General features: G+C 48.2%; 1 protein-coding gene across 1 annotated transcript in view; it reads left to right on the forward strand.

Annotated features, from left to right (window-relative positions):
- NRBP2 (nuclear receptor binding protein 2) overlaps window positions 1-9,411 on the forward strand; it is a gene marked incomplete at both ends in the record, with an annotated part of 28,572 nt that extends 19,161 nt beyond the window's left edge. The window contains 8 exon segments of the mRNA XM_082015050.1: window positions 13-35; window positions 182-232; window positions 621-721; window positions 724-755; window positions 3,851-3,904; window positions 4,357-4,420; window positions 5,359-5,414; window positions 9,343-9,411. Of these exon segments, the coding sequence (XP_081871176.1) occupies window positions 13-35; window positions 182-232; window positions 621-721; window positions 724-755; window positions 3,851-3,904; window positions 4,357-4,420; window positions 5,359-5,414; window positions 9,343-9,411 (450 nt within the window).
- Window positions 9,412-12,824: the final 3,413 nt, after the last annotated feature.

A 12,824-nucleotide genomic window follows, 5' to 3' on the forward strand; every position in this document is an offset into this window, starting at 1 on the left:
ATACGGAGAGAGGGTCGTCCTGGAGCACAGTGGAGGTGAGGATTAGTGGGGAAGATTTCATAGCTGTGAGCTCAGGACATGCATCCATGCTGGTGATCCTGGTGTCATGGCATAGTAGTCCTTCACACTGCTCTGCTACCCTGTATCTCTCAATCATCTTCCTGTCCTGCTTCTCTCCCAGGTACTCGGAGGTCTCCTTCCTTGAACTCGACAAATTCTTAGAAGACGTCAGGTGGGTTGAAGGTGGTGCTGGCTGACCTGTAATGTGTCTACCCAGCTCTGGTTTCCAGCATCTCTCTGCCCTCAGCTCCCTGGGCAGCATGGAGCCTGGTCAGGGGACTGTGCTGCAGCACACGTAGAGCGTCCCATTCGCACAGCAGTACTTGGTCGTCTGTCATCCCCTCTGCAGTTCCCCCTGGGGCAAGCACACCTGGGCTGCAGCGCCAGGGCGAGGGGGGCTCTGTGGCCTGCCACCTCCTCACTGCACTGCTTGCCTGCCAGCACTGCCGCTCCGTGGGTGCGGATCCCTGGTCTGCGCCATGGCCTTCCACAGCTGACCTTTGCCAGGGCTGTAAGAGGACAGCGCTCAGCTGTTTGTCCTCCCTCTGTGTCTGTACCAGGAATGGGATTTATCCCCTGATGAACTTCGCTGTTTCCAGACCCCATGCCCTTCCACGTGCACTCTCCCAGCCCCAGGAGGACCCTCAGAAAGCCAAGACTCCCACCCAGAGCCCTTTGATGTGGAGACCAGGAAGGTAAGGTCAGATCCAGGTGGGGACAGATTCTCCACTGGGAGTAGGTGGATGGTCTCCGTTCCTGGCACCCTACTGCAGGAATGCCTCTCCCTTTAGCTGTGCACTGAACTCCAGCCCAGGTGAGAGCTGTTCTCCTCATTGCATTGGCTGCCCCAGGACTGCAGCAGTCCCTTTGGCTGGAGCTAGTGAGGTTCATTTCACCTGAGACCTTCTGGAGCAGCCCCATTGCCTCCGATTCTTTGGCTCTGCCTTCCCTCGTCATGCGTCCACGGGCACCTCTGTGGCACGGCATATTCTGTGCCTTGTCGCTGGGGTGTGGGTTTGAAATCCCATCGTGGTTTGATACTGACACTACAGTGGTGTGCTGAGATGCCAGCTGAGATCAGGCCCTGTTCTTCCTGGCACTGTACAGGTGAGATTGCATGCCCCGACACTCAAGTCACGGGCAGGAAGGTCATCACAAGTGGGCTTACGGACCCCCGAGGGGAGTGGAAGGAGTGCCAGGTAGGGAGGGCAGGGAAGGACCAACGCAAGGCAAGGGTGTTTGAGTGGAAGTGAAGCCTTCCAAAACCTCGCTGAACAGAGCAGTTCAACACTGCAGCACAACCCCCTCATGGCAGGCTGCCATCACATCCCCCAAAGCCTTACCTTCTCCAGGCTGAACAAGCCCGGTTCCCTCAGCCTCTTCTCAAGGGGCAAGTGCTCTAGCCTAGGTTCATTCTGACAGCACTCCATTGCTCCAGTTTATCAATGTCTGTCTTGTTTTGGGGGCCCAAAATTAGATGCAGTACCTGGATGTAATTTAACAAGTGCTGAGTAGAGGGGAATAATTATTTCCCTCAATATCCTGGCTGTGCCCCAGGATGCCGTTGGCCTTCCTTGCTGCCAGGGCACGTTGCAGCTCATGTCCTGCCTGCTGCACACCATGACCCCAGAGTCTTTCCAGCAGAGCCAGTAAAGCTTTCCTGCCAGCCAGGCAGCCTCAGCCTGTGTCCTTGCCAGGGATTATTCCTTCCCAGGGGCAGGACTTGGCATTTGTCCTTTGCTGACGTGCATATGGGGAGACCATAGCTGAGGCACAGCACTTCTTTCAATGGCTTCTGTTTCTCCTGAACTGCCAGCCATTTTTGAGAGCAGTCAGAGGAACTCATGGGGCTGTGTGCACCGCTTTTTCTTAAAAACCCTTTTTCTACCTGGTATTTCCTTGTAATGACACTTCTAGTCATTCACCATGAATCACCTGTGGCACTGTCTTTGTGTTACCATGGATGATATGAATGCAATTTCATGCTTGCATCGAATTCTTAAAAATACTGTGTAGGGCTAAACCCAATTCTTATTCCTGTAAGATCCTGTGAAAAGCCTCCCTTCAAAAAGTGCAGCAACATTGGTTTCTTCATATCTGTCTGAGAATCAGCTTTAAGTGCACTTAAATTATGCTTTATTCATACTGCTCAGCACTTATTTTTAGTAAGAGTGCTGTGGTGATCAATCGGATACGCTAGAGAAATGTAAATGTTATGTCTTTTCCCCTCTGCATTTGTTATATGCTGCTTTTTCACCTAGTGCCCCAAGGAAAGTTCTGCAGGTGCGTCATGTGTCTCACCAATGTGTTCAACAACTGTTTTTTACCCAACTTGACAAAGGACTAGTAATCTCAGAAGCACTGAGTTTCTATAAATTTCTTGAAAACTTGCAGCTGGACAAACCTGCAAGTCCCAAATCAGTGTAGCTACGATGCAGACTCTTTGTCTATTCTGGGAGGCATCAGAATATGGATGCTGGATGGATCCAAGGAAATTTTTTTCACGGTGAGGATGGTTAAACAGTGGACCAGGGGCCAAAAGAGGTTCTGGGATGTCCTTCGAGGTTTTCAAAACCCAACTGGGCAGATCTCTAAAAAGCCTGTTCTGAATTTACCATTTATCTTGTTTTGAGCAGGGGCTTGGACTAGAGGCCTCCTGATGTCCCTTCTCACCCAAATGATTCTTTGATCATAGGCATCAGGTAGAGAGAGGTGGGGAGCAGGTGGCAATGATGCTCTCAAACGTCATAAGCCTTCTCTTTGGTGATGTCTGCAAGATGCTGTGCAGTTCAGTGTAATTCAGTATATAAAGGAGCACATGGCCAGACAGAGCATAAGGAAAGAGCATCCACTTTGGGCATACAGTCACACTGGTCAGCTCTTCTTGGAGAAATGGATGGCCTGGAGATGATAAAGGTCAGACAGCAAGTTTCCTGAGAGAGCTAAATGCCCAGGGTTGTTTGTCATAGGGAGGAGCTGTGGTAGAGGGGTGCTGGGTCAGAGGAAGGAACAAGCATATAACGAACCTCTGAGCATAAGCTTGAAATTGAGGAATATAAATGAAAACCTGTTAAACTCTGTCTGGAACAGGGATGTTAATTCCTTACCGGGTTTCCTGTCTTGGGCTGACCAATTGCATGCTCTCTCTTGCTTTCCTTTGCCCATACAACATGACTTCTGGTGTGAACCATTTTCATGGAAACTTGAAGCTCACCCAGCTTGAAGCTGACCCAGTTCCTTCATAGGAATTTGAAGCTGACGTATTAATAAAATGCCATATTTAGCTAACACATTTGAATGTTCTGCGATGCACTGTGGGGTTTCCAAAAGAAAATCCATATGTCATTTTAATAATAGTCAGGATTTCAGTTTTTCTCTTTTGTCTGATTTAGGATTGGTCATCCTAATGAACAAGTACAAGTTTCAAACGTAACAAAGAGTTTGGGCAGAACTTTAGAGGGAAGCCTGCCCCTGGCAAATGGAGCAGAAGAATTTATCCTGGTTATAAAGTTTTCCCAGAACTGTACCTCGCACAGGGCTCCCTTACCCACCTCCCAATCAGCTGAAGATGGCCACGGTTTGTAGCTGAATACTGGACTAAATTAACCCTCATCTGCTCCACTTGGACAATTCCTAGAAATGTGGGTAGAATGGGAAGGTCAGGCTGGCAGCTGGAATTCAGGGGTTTAAGTAAGAATTTGAGAGTCATGCTTGGAGATCAGAAGTAAAGCAGGCTTGGGGGAGCCAGAGGGACTGTGTCCAACCTGATGTTGATTTTGGCCTTTTCTAGGTGGTGCAAATGCAATGTAACATGGAGTTGAATGAAGACAAGACCCAGTGGCACGTAAGTATTCAGCTCCTGTTCTACATGAGGCACTGGGGCAAGACCTGCTGTCTGTACTCCGGCATTTGACTGGGAAAAAATTTGGTCTCGGGTAGTTTGCTGCAGTACCCCAAGTATTTACCCTTGTCCCTTTGTAATAAAAGAAGCCTGAAGAAGAACAAAGCTACCAGTCCCCTCTGGCTGCAGGACAGGAAGACCTTGATATCTTTGTCTGGACATCTTTTAACTCTACTCCTTTCTAGTTTAACAGTTGCAGGTTAGCTGTAACTGTTGAGAGACCATTCCTCTAAGACATTCAAACTACTCTACCAAAGACATCCAGCATCTCAGCAGTTACCAACATCCTCCCTGCTCACCACTGCCAGCAGTTTCTAGTGCTGATGGAAGAGTCAGCACCTTTCCCTCTTATGGAGAAACTGGTGTTTATAAAGAGCACTCTCTTCTTTCTGCAGCTTACTCTTCTGCTGATCCTGGAGGACAAATTGCATCGACAGTTGAGCTACGACTTGCTGCCCAGTAGGTTTACTTGCAAGTAAATTTTTGTGCGTGAACGCAGAAGCATTGCCTGGTGGCCCTGGTCAGGTTTAGGCTCAGATTGAGTTAGACACAGACTGTGTTTACAAGCCAGCTTTTCTTTCCTTCTTGTACTGGGAGAACAGGCTAAACCGTAATATCTGTGTGGTACCAGTTGTTGTCCACTCAGACCCTGAGCTTATAGCCTCTGGCATGTGGTAGTAACCTGCAATCTAAAGTGAATGTTGGGAGTCCAGTGAGTGGCCATCAAGAACATGCATTTCACCCCTGAACAGGTGGTGTGCAATTCTTGAGGTAACACTAGTGAATTCTTCCCTCATTCCCGACAGTGGTGCAGTCTCTGCGATGATACCTTTCAAAGGAGAAGGTGGACTCTCCTCTGAGGGAGCCCCATTGCTCTGGGGAAGGATGCTTCTCCTCCAAGTAGGTCTGGCCCAGCAGGCTTCTTCCTAAAACATGCAGGAGCCTTCTGGAGGCCATGCATCTGGAGTCCCTTGACTGCCTTACACCCAAAACTATAGCATGAGGCTTGGAAATTAGTGCTTGGGAGTTGCTGTGTCACCAGCTCCTGTGTTTTTCTGCCTACAGGTAGTGGCCTGCCTGCTTTTTATTGTGAGCCAAAACAAGCAAAAAAATTTCAAAGTGGCACATTACCAAGACTATTGTGCTTTGTGCGATTTGGGACCGGACTCATTCCTGCCCAGTACCTTCTTCAACACTCATTCACTGACCACCTCTGTGCTCTGTTTGTCCCAGGATTACTTAGCAATTACTTAGCCAACCAAAAGTATACAGCATGTGCCCTGAAAGCATAATGAAGCATAATGCAGGTGTGCTGTGGGTTGAGATAGGGGCACTGGTAGAGGAGGAACTAAGAGATGTATGAACTTTCATGTTCTCACCTTTCCTTGTCTCTGCAGCTGATAACTCCAAGGACTTGGCCACAGAACTGGTGCATTATGGATTCATCCATGAGGTAAGCCTCCTGCCACTCCTCATCTCAGTTGTACATGCACCATGCTACCAAGTGCAGTCCCCCAAATCCGTGTGACACCGCATGCCTCAGAGGAGTAAGAGCTCCTCCATTCCCCATTTAGCAGCCAGAGAGTGGTCACAGAGGCCAGCCTGCAGCACTATACTGTGCTCGCTCCCCCTGCAGTGAGTAACAATGCATCCTTTTTTTGGTGTGATTTTTTTTTTTCCTCCATACTTTGCTCATGACTAACCCCAGGTTTCTATTTTGAGGCAACAGTCATACTGTGATCATAAAAACATAGAATGATTTGGGTTGGAAGGAACCTTAAAGATCATCTAGTTCCAAACCCCTTGCCATGGGCAGGGACACCTTCCACTAGACCAGGTTGCTCAAAGCCCCATCCAGCTTGGCCTTGAACACTTCCAGGGGTGAGGCATCCAAAACTGCTTTCAGCAACCTGTTCCAATGCGTCACCACCCTCATAGTGAAGAATTTCTTCCTTATATCTAATCTAAATCTACTCTCTTTCGGTTTAAAGCCATTACCCCTTGTCCTACCACTACATGCCCTTGTAAAAGTCCCTCTCCAGCTTTCTTGTAGGCCCCTTCAGGTACTGGAAGGCTGCTATAAGGTCCCACCAGAGCCTTCTCTTCTCCAGGCTGAAGAAGCCCAACTCTCTCAGCCTGTCTTTGTAGGAGAGGTGCTCCAGCCTGCTGATCATCTTTGTGGCCCTCCTCTGGACTTGCTCCAACACGTTCTTCTTATGTTGGGGCCCCAGAGCTGGACGCAGCACTGCAGGTGGGGTCTCACCAGAGCGGAGTAGATGGGCAGAATCCCCTCCCTCGACCTGCTGGTCATGTTTCTTCTGATGCAGCCCAGGATACAGTTGGCCTTCTGGGCTGCAAATGCACATTTCCAGGTCATACTGAGCTTCCCATCCACCAGTACATCCAGGTCCTTCTCCTCAGGGCTGCTCTCAATCCATTCTCTGCCCAGCCTGTATTTGTGCGTGGGATTGCCCTGACCCACATGCAGGACGTTGCACTTGGCCTTGTTGAACTTCATAAGGTTCACACAGGCCCACCGCTCAAGCCTGTCAAGGTCCATTTGGATGGCATCCCTTCCCCACAGTGTGTTGACCACACCACACAGCTTGGTGTTGTCAGCAAACTTGCTGAGGGTGCACTCAATTCCACTGTTCATGTCGCCAACAAAGATGTTAAACAGTGCCGGTCCCAATACCGACCCCTGAGGAATGCCACTCATTACTGGTCTCCACTTGGACGTCAAGCCATTGACCGCAACTCTTTGAGTGCAAATATCCAGCCAATTCCTTATCCACAGAGTGGTCCATCTGTCAAATCCATGTCTCTCCATTTTAGAGTCAAGGATGTCACGTGGGACAGTGTCAGATGCTTTGCACAATTCCAGGTAGGTGACGTCAGTTGCTCTTCCCTTATCCACCAACGCTGTAACCCTGTCATAGAAGGCCACCAAATTTTTCAGGCATGATTTGCCCTTAGTGAAGTGATGTTGGCTGTCACCAATCACCTCCTTATTTTCCATGTGCTTTAGCATAGTTTCCAGGAGGATCTGCTCCATGATCTTGCCGGGCACAGAGGTGAGAGTGTCTGGCCTATAGTTCTCTGGGTCTTCCTTTTTTCCCTTATTAAAAATGGGGGCTATGTTTCCCCTTTTCCAGTCGGTGGATACTTCACTGGACTGCCACGACTTCTCAAACGTGATGGATAGCAGCTTAGCAACTTCATCCACCAGTTTCCTCAGGACCCATGGATGCATCTCATCAGGTCCCAGGGACCTGTGCGCCTTCAGGTTCCTTAGACGGTCTTGAACCTGATCTCCTACAGTGGGTGGTTCTTCATTCTCCCAGTCCCTGCCTTTGCCTTCTGCGGCTTGGGCAGTGTGGCTTGAGCACTTGCCAATAAAGACTGAGGCAAAAAAGCCATTGAGTACCTCAGCCTTCTCCATATCCCATGTAAGCAGGTCTGCCATTTCCTTCCAGAGAGGGCCCGCATTTTCCCTCATCTTCCTTCTATCACTGATGTACCTATAGAAGCTTTTCCTGTTGCCCTTGACGTCCCTGGCCAGCTTTAATTCTATGAGGGCTTAGCTTTCCTAACCTGATCCCTGGCTGCTCGGACAATTTCTCTGTATTCCTCCCAGGCTACCCGTCCTTGCTTCCACCCTCTGTAGGCTTCCTTTTTGTGTTTGAGTTTGTGCAGGAGCTCCTTGTTCATCCATGCAGGCCTCCTGGCATTTTTGCCTGACTTCCTTTCCTTTCCCTGATAGCAGGGTTAATTACATCAACCTCGCAGTGATTCTGAATGTGAGCACCAGAGGAGTGCCAAGGCAAGGAAGTTGAGGCCACCTCCCATGTCCCAGAGGAATTGCCTCGATAGCTGGTGTTGCCTGGACAGCTGCTCTTAACTCGCTCTGCAGATTTCTGCCTGTCAGAAGAGGTGGCCTACCCCAACACTGAACTGCCAGGCTCTCCCTTAGGTGTTTGCAGACGGTCCCAAGAAAGCGTTCAGAGCAGCCCAGTCATTCAGACTACTCAGGAGCATAGCCTCCAGGAAAGGCAGCATGGAGAGAATTAAAAATATATTTAATGTTATGTTGTACAAGTTAGGGATTCTGGGGCTGTAGGCAAAGTTTTGGAGAATTCCTCATTCTGGATGCTGACATTAGACAAGGAAGGGGTCAGCTTCACTGAGTGAAAAAAATTAGGTGAGTACACCTGGAAAAAAGTACATTTAGTCTTTCTTCTTCTTCTGAGCATGGTGACTCTGCAGCTCGGCACTGACACACAGTGGTGCTTTCTCCTGTGCTCTGGAAAATAGGTGGCTTTTGGGGCAACTTAGTACTATAGAACATACCTCACACAGGTCTGTGTTCCACAGACTGTAAATTTTCTTTCTTTCTCCTAGGAGATAACCTCCTTTTAACACATCTTCCCTTCTGTAACGTCTTTTCTACTTCACAGGTACCAACTACCTTTTCTCTCAGATGATATAACTAATTTACATCTTGTTAAACTCAGCAAATATCCTGAGCCTGTATTTAGCTTGGAAGTATGCTGCTTGTTTCTGACGTGAAGGACTTGTGTACTCAAATGCTCGTCTGGTTTTCCAACTATAGCGGTTGGTCTAACAGAAGATACTACCACCTATGCCTTACAAACCTTGTCTTCAACGTCAAGAGGTTTTTCTTAAAAGAAAATTAGTAATTTAGCAGCAGTAGTGACAAAGGGGTACCTCTAAGGAGCAAGGAAACAACTGATTCTGCATTTTTGAGTGAGAATTTTGAGCTTGTTTCTGTCAATTCCAGAACCCTCTATGATGCAAGGTGTGGGGGAGGTGTTCCATCCTTTACATATCATTGTGTATTTCAGTAATTTCTTTCTTAAGGAATAAACATTCTAATTATGTTAGAAACAACCTACTCCTGAACATGTCAGAAAATAGATCTCTGTACAAAATAGTTGCCGGACCAACAAAAAGTGACATTAAGTTTTATTTTTGTTAGCAATGAGGATATTACTAAACAGATGGCCATAAAAAATAACTTTAGATCCAATGGTCAGTTAATTAGGTTGAAATTAAACTCAACAAAAGAAGTTGGACCTGTTCTGTTCCTTCAGATTGGAAGCTCCAAAGAACGGTTTGCTATTTTGCCTTTATATTGCACCTGACACAAAAAGGCTCCATTCTTGATTCGTTATTTGGCATTACTCAGTAAATATGATAATTATCAGTAGTATGTTCCAGATGTGCTTGTGAGTTGTTCTCTTCCCATATCAAAACTCAAATGTGAAATCGGTGGCTTGGGATGGAATCTTGTAAGGAAGGAGATGTCCAAGGTAGCCAAGCCAAATTGATCTGTTGGTGTGTTTTTTCTTCTGTTTTAGGATGACTGTGAAAAGCTGGCTAACTTCCTGGAAAATGCCTTCCACAAACACCGGTCTCCTCCCTTGTGAGTCACCTCACTGCAGTCTGGGACGGAGTGGTCCCCCTGTGCTACGGGGGACGGGAAGCGTACCAGACTAGAAGAAACTGCGGGGCTCCTGATCGAACTTCCTCCAGCAGGACTGACCGGGCCACTTGCTCCTGGCTGAACCTTTGCAGTCCATGAGAGGTGTATGCCTGAGCTGTGGTGTGAAAAGGCAACAGCAAGTGGAGAAGTAACCAGCAAACATGAGAAGTTACATGTGCATCATGAGAAGCTGCGACCAAGCAGGAGCGCCTGTTCTGGTCCCCCCTCCTGAAGCAGCAAGCCAAAGGGGCTGCTGAGGTGTAAGGGGGGTGGGATAGCACCCCCTGCAGCCCCTTCCCGATGGTGACTGTGAAGATGCAAAGCTGCTGCAAGAATCCCCCAAATGGATAAATTTCCCTCTGGGAATGATAAGCTTTTTTCACTGCAGGTCCCAAAGCTATATTTTTTTTCCTCTTTGCCAGCTGGTAATACTTGCTGGGAGGAAAGGAGCAGGCTTGGAAAGCTCTGGCGCAGTTTCCAATCTGCCACATTCAATTCTTTATACTCAGTTTCTCCTGTTTTGTTAAGGTTTCCCCAGCACAGATGAACCCCTGTGATGCCTTGTAATTAGAATTGCACATCTTGGTGTAAGCTGAAGAGACGACTATGTGAGCAGGACTTGACATGGCATGAGAAGAGATTCCAGAAATCCAAACCCACCAGCTGGATCCAAATACATGGATCAGCAGAAACCTCACTGGTGCTGAAAAGAACCCTTGTCATTCCCCAGTTTGTCTTATGGCCTTCCAAAATCTCATGGCATCTTAAGGGGAAAAACCCCGATGCATCTTTCTTCCCTGTTTCTCTGGTGATTGGAACTTCAGGCATTAGCCTGGAGAAAGGGGCAATCAGCTGCTGCGTACATCAGGTTCAGTTGGTGAAAAGTTCAAATAGGAATTATTTGTGTCACAAAAGCCATGCAGTGCTGCTCCATGCTGTTCCTTTTGTGCTGTGTGGAACCAGCTGTATCATGCTGCGCTGTGCTGGTGTTCTGCGCTGTGCCAGGTCCTCCACGCGGTACTGCCTGCATTACGCTGCCTGCGCTTTGTGGTGTTGCACCAATTGTATCATGCCGGGCTGGGTTTGCCATGCTAGGATGCTATGCTGAGCTGCCAGCTTGTGGTGTATTTCCCAGTTGTGCTATGCTGTGCCAACTTTACAAACTGACAAATCAATAAAGCCACTGAAAGTAGCTATCTCATCAGAGCAGTCCACTCAGCAAACCACTCAATAATTTCTTAGTCCCTCTTCCAGTTAAACTAAGATGATGTGAAATTGCTTCCTTGAGTTCAACAGTTACACACAAAGTCAGGCAAATTGGGTAGAGAAGGAATTCAGTGGATACACATCATACAGCTGCTTGATTCAGAAATCACTCTTTCCCCAGAACAAGTTTGCACTTGCCTCTGCAAACTGAGAAATCCCTTTATATACCAACTGCTTCATTTCCCTCATGAGCTAGTTAGCCCTTCTTTGACACATTTCACCTGACTAAATTAATTGTTTGATTTAATATTGTCACAGCTCAGTTTGTCCAATGGATTTCCCTGCTACTGGCTGTGCTGCATTCAGCAATGATGATTTCATTAAGAAGCTGCTGTGGGGTGTTTCCAATCCACGATGGCCTGCTCTCACAGAATCACAGAACTGTTGAAGTTGAATGGGACCACTCGAGATCTCAAGAGGTTCCTTCCAGCCTCTGTGATCATCTAATCCAACCTCCCCCTGCTCAAGCCGGGTCAGCTAAAGCGGGTTGCCCAGGACCATGTCCAGTCAGGTTTGAGTATCTCCACAGAGGGTGTCTCTCTGGACACAATCTGTCCCATGTTCAACCTCTCAAAAGAAAACCCAGTGTTTTCCTATGTTCAAATGGAATTTCCCATTTTTCAGTTTGTGTCCATTGTCTCTTGTCACTGGACACCACTGAGGAGACCCTGGCTCCATCTTCTTTACCCTCTCACCACATATTTGTAGACAGCCTTCTCCAGGCTGACCAACCCCAGCTCTTGGCCTCTCCTATGACAGATGCTCCAATCCCTTCAGCATCTCGGAGGCCCTTCACTAGACTCACTCCACTAAGTCCACATCTTTCTTGTCCTGGGGAATCCAGCACTGGATCCAGTACTCCAGATGTGGCTTCACCAGTGCTGAGCAGAGGAAGTCTCCTCAACCAGCTGGCAAGGTCTTGCCAGGTGCAGCCCAGGATGCTGTTGGCCGCCTTTGCCATGAGGGCACATTGCTGGCTTACATTCAGTTTGGTGCCCAGCAGGATGCTTATCCTTCTTTGCAAAACCGGCACCAGCTGGCACCAGCACAAGAATGGAAATCCTGCCCTCACACTTGCAAGTCAGACACGACTCTTTGGAGTCCTGTCATATGGGAAAGGATATGTCCTCAGACACTGATACTCAAGTCTGATCAGATAATTAGGATTATAATTCCTGCCTATATATTACAGCCGTGGTATGCACACCTTTTAGTAGGTGTTCATCTTTCTTACTTTAAAGATTGCATAATGTAGGAATCCACTATGTCTCAATAAAGCTATGACCTGGTCGCCATTCCTGAAACTTGGTGGGACGAATCCCACGACTAGATTGTCGCTACTGATGGCTACAGGCCGTTCAGAAGGGACAGGTGAGGATGGAAGGGCGGAGGTGTTGCCCTCTACATCGAGAAATGGATAGAGTGCAAAGAGCTGTCTCTGAGGAATGGCCACGAGCAGGTCAAAAGCTTATGGCTAAGAATCAGGGACTGAGGCAACAAAGGGAACCTTGTGGTTAGCGTCTACTACAGGCCACCCAATCAAGGGGAGTCTATGGACGAAGCCTTTTCACTCCAGCTACAGGAGACATCGCGCTCACAGGCTCTTGTCTCGCTGGAGGACTTCAAACATGCCAACAGCTGCTGGAAAAGTAGCACGGCGAGCGGTGGGCAATCCAGGAGACTCCTTGGAGTGCATGGAGGATAACTTCCTGTGCCAGGTAATAGACAGCCCTGCCAGAGGGGATGCCATACTTGACCTGTTGGTCACCAATGCACATAAGCTAATTGGTGACATCAAGATTGGAGGCAGCCTGGGCTGCAGTGATCATGCACTGGTGGAGTTCACAGTGCTGAGGGATATGGAGCAGGAAAAGAGTAAAGTCAGGACCCTGACTTTTAGGAAAGCAAACTTCCAGCTCTTCAGGGCATTGGTCAATAGGACCCCCTGAGAACCTGCCCTCAGGGACAAGGCAGCAGAACAGAGCTGGCAGATCTTTAAGGATGCTTTCCATAGAGTGCAAGAGCTCTCGATCCCCAGGTGTAGGCAATTGGGAAAGGAAGGCAAGGGATCAGAATGGCCAAGTGGAGACC

Source organism: Phaethon aethereus, assembly GCF_964289735.1.
Source record: "Phaethon aethereus genome assembly, chromosome: 2".
In the NCBI taxonomy this organism is placed as follows: Eukaryota; Metazoa; Chordata; class Aves; order Phaethontiformes; family Phaethontidae; genus Phaethon; species Phaethon aethereus.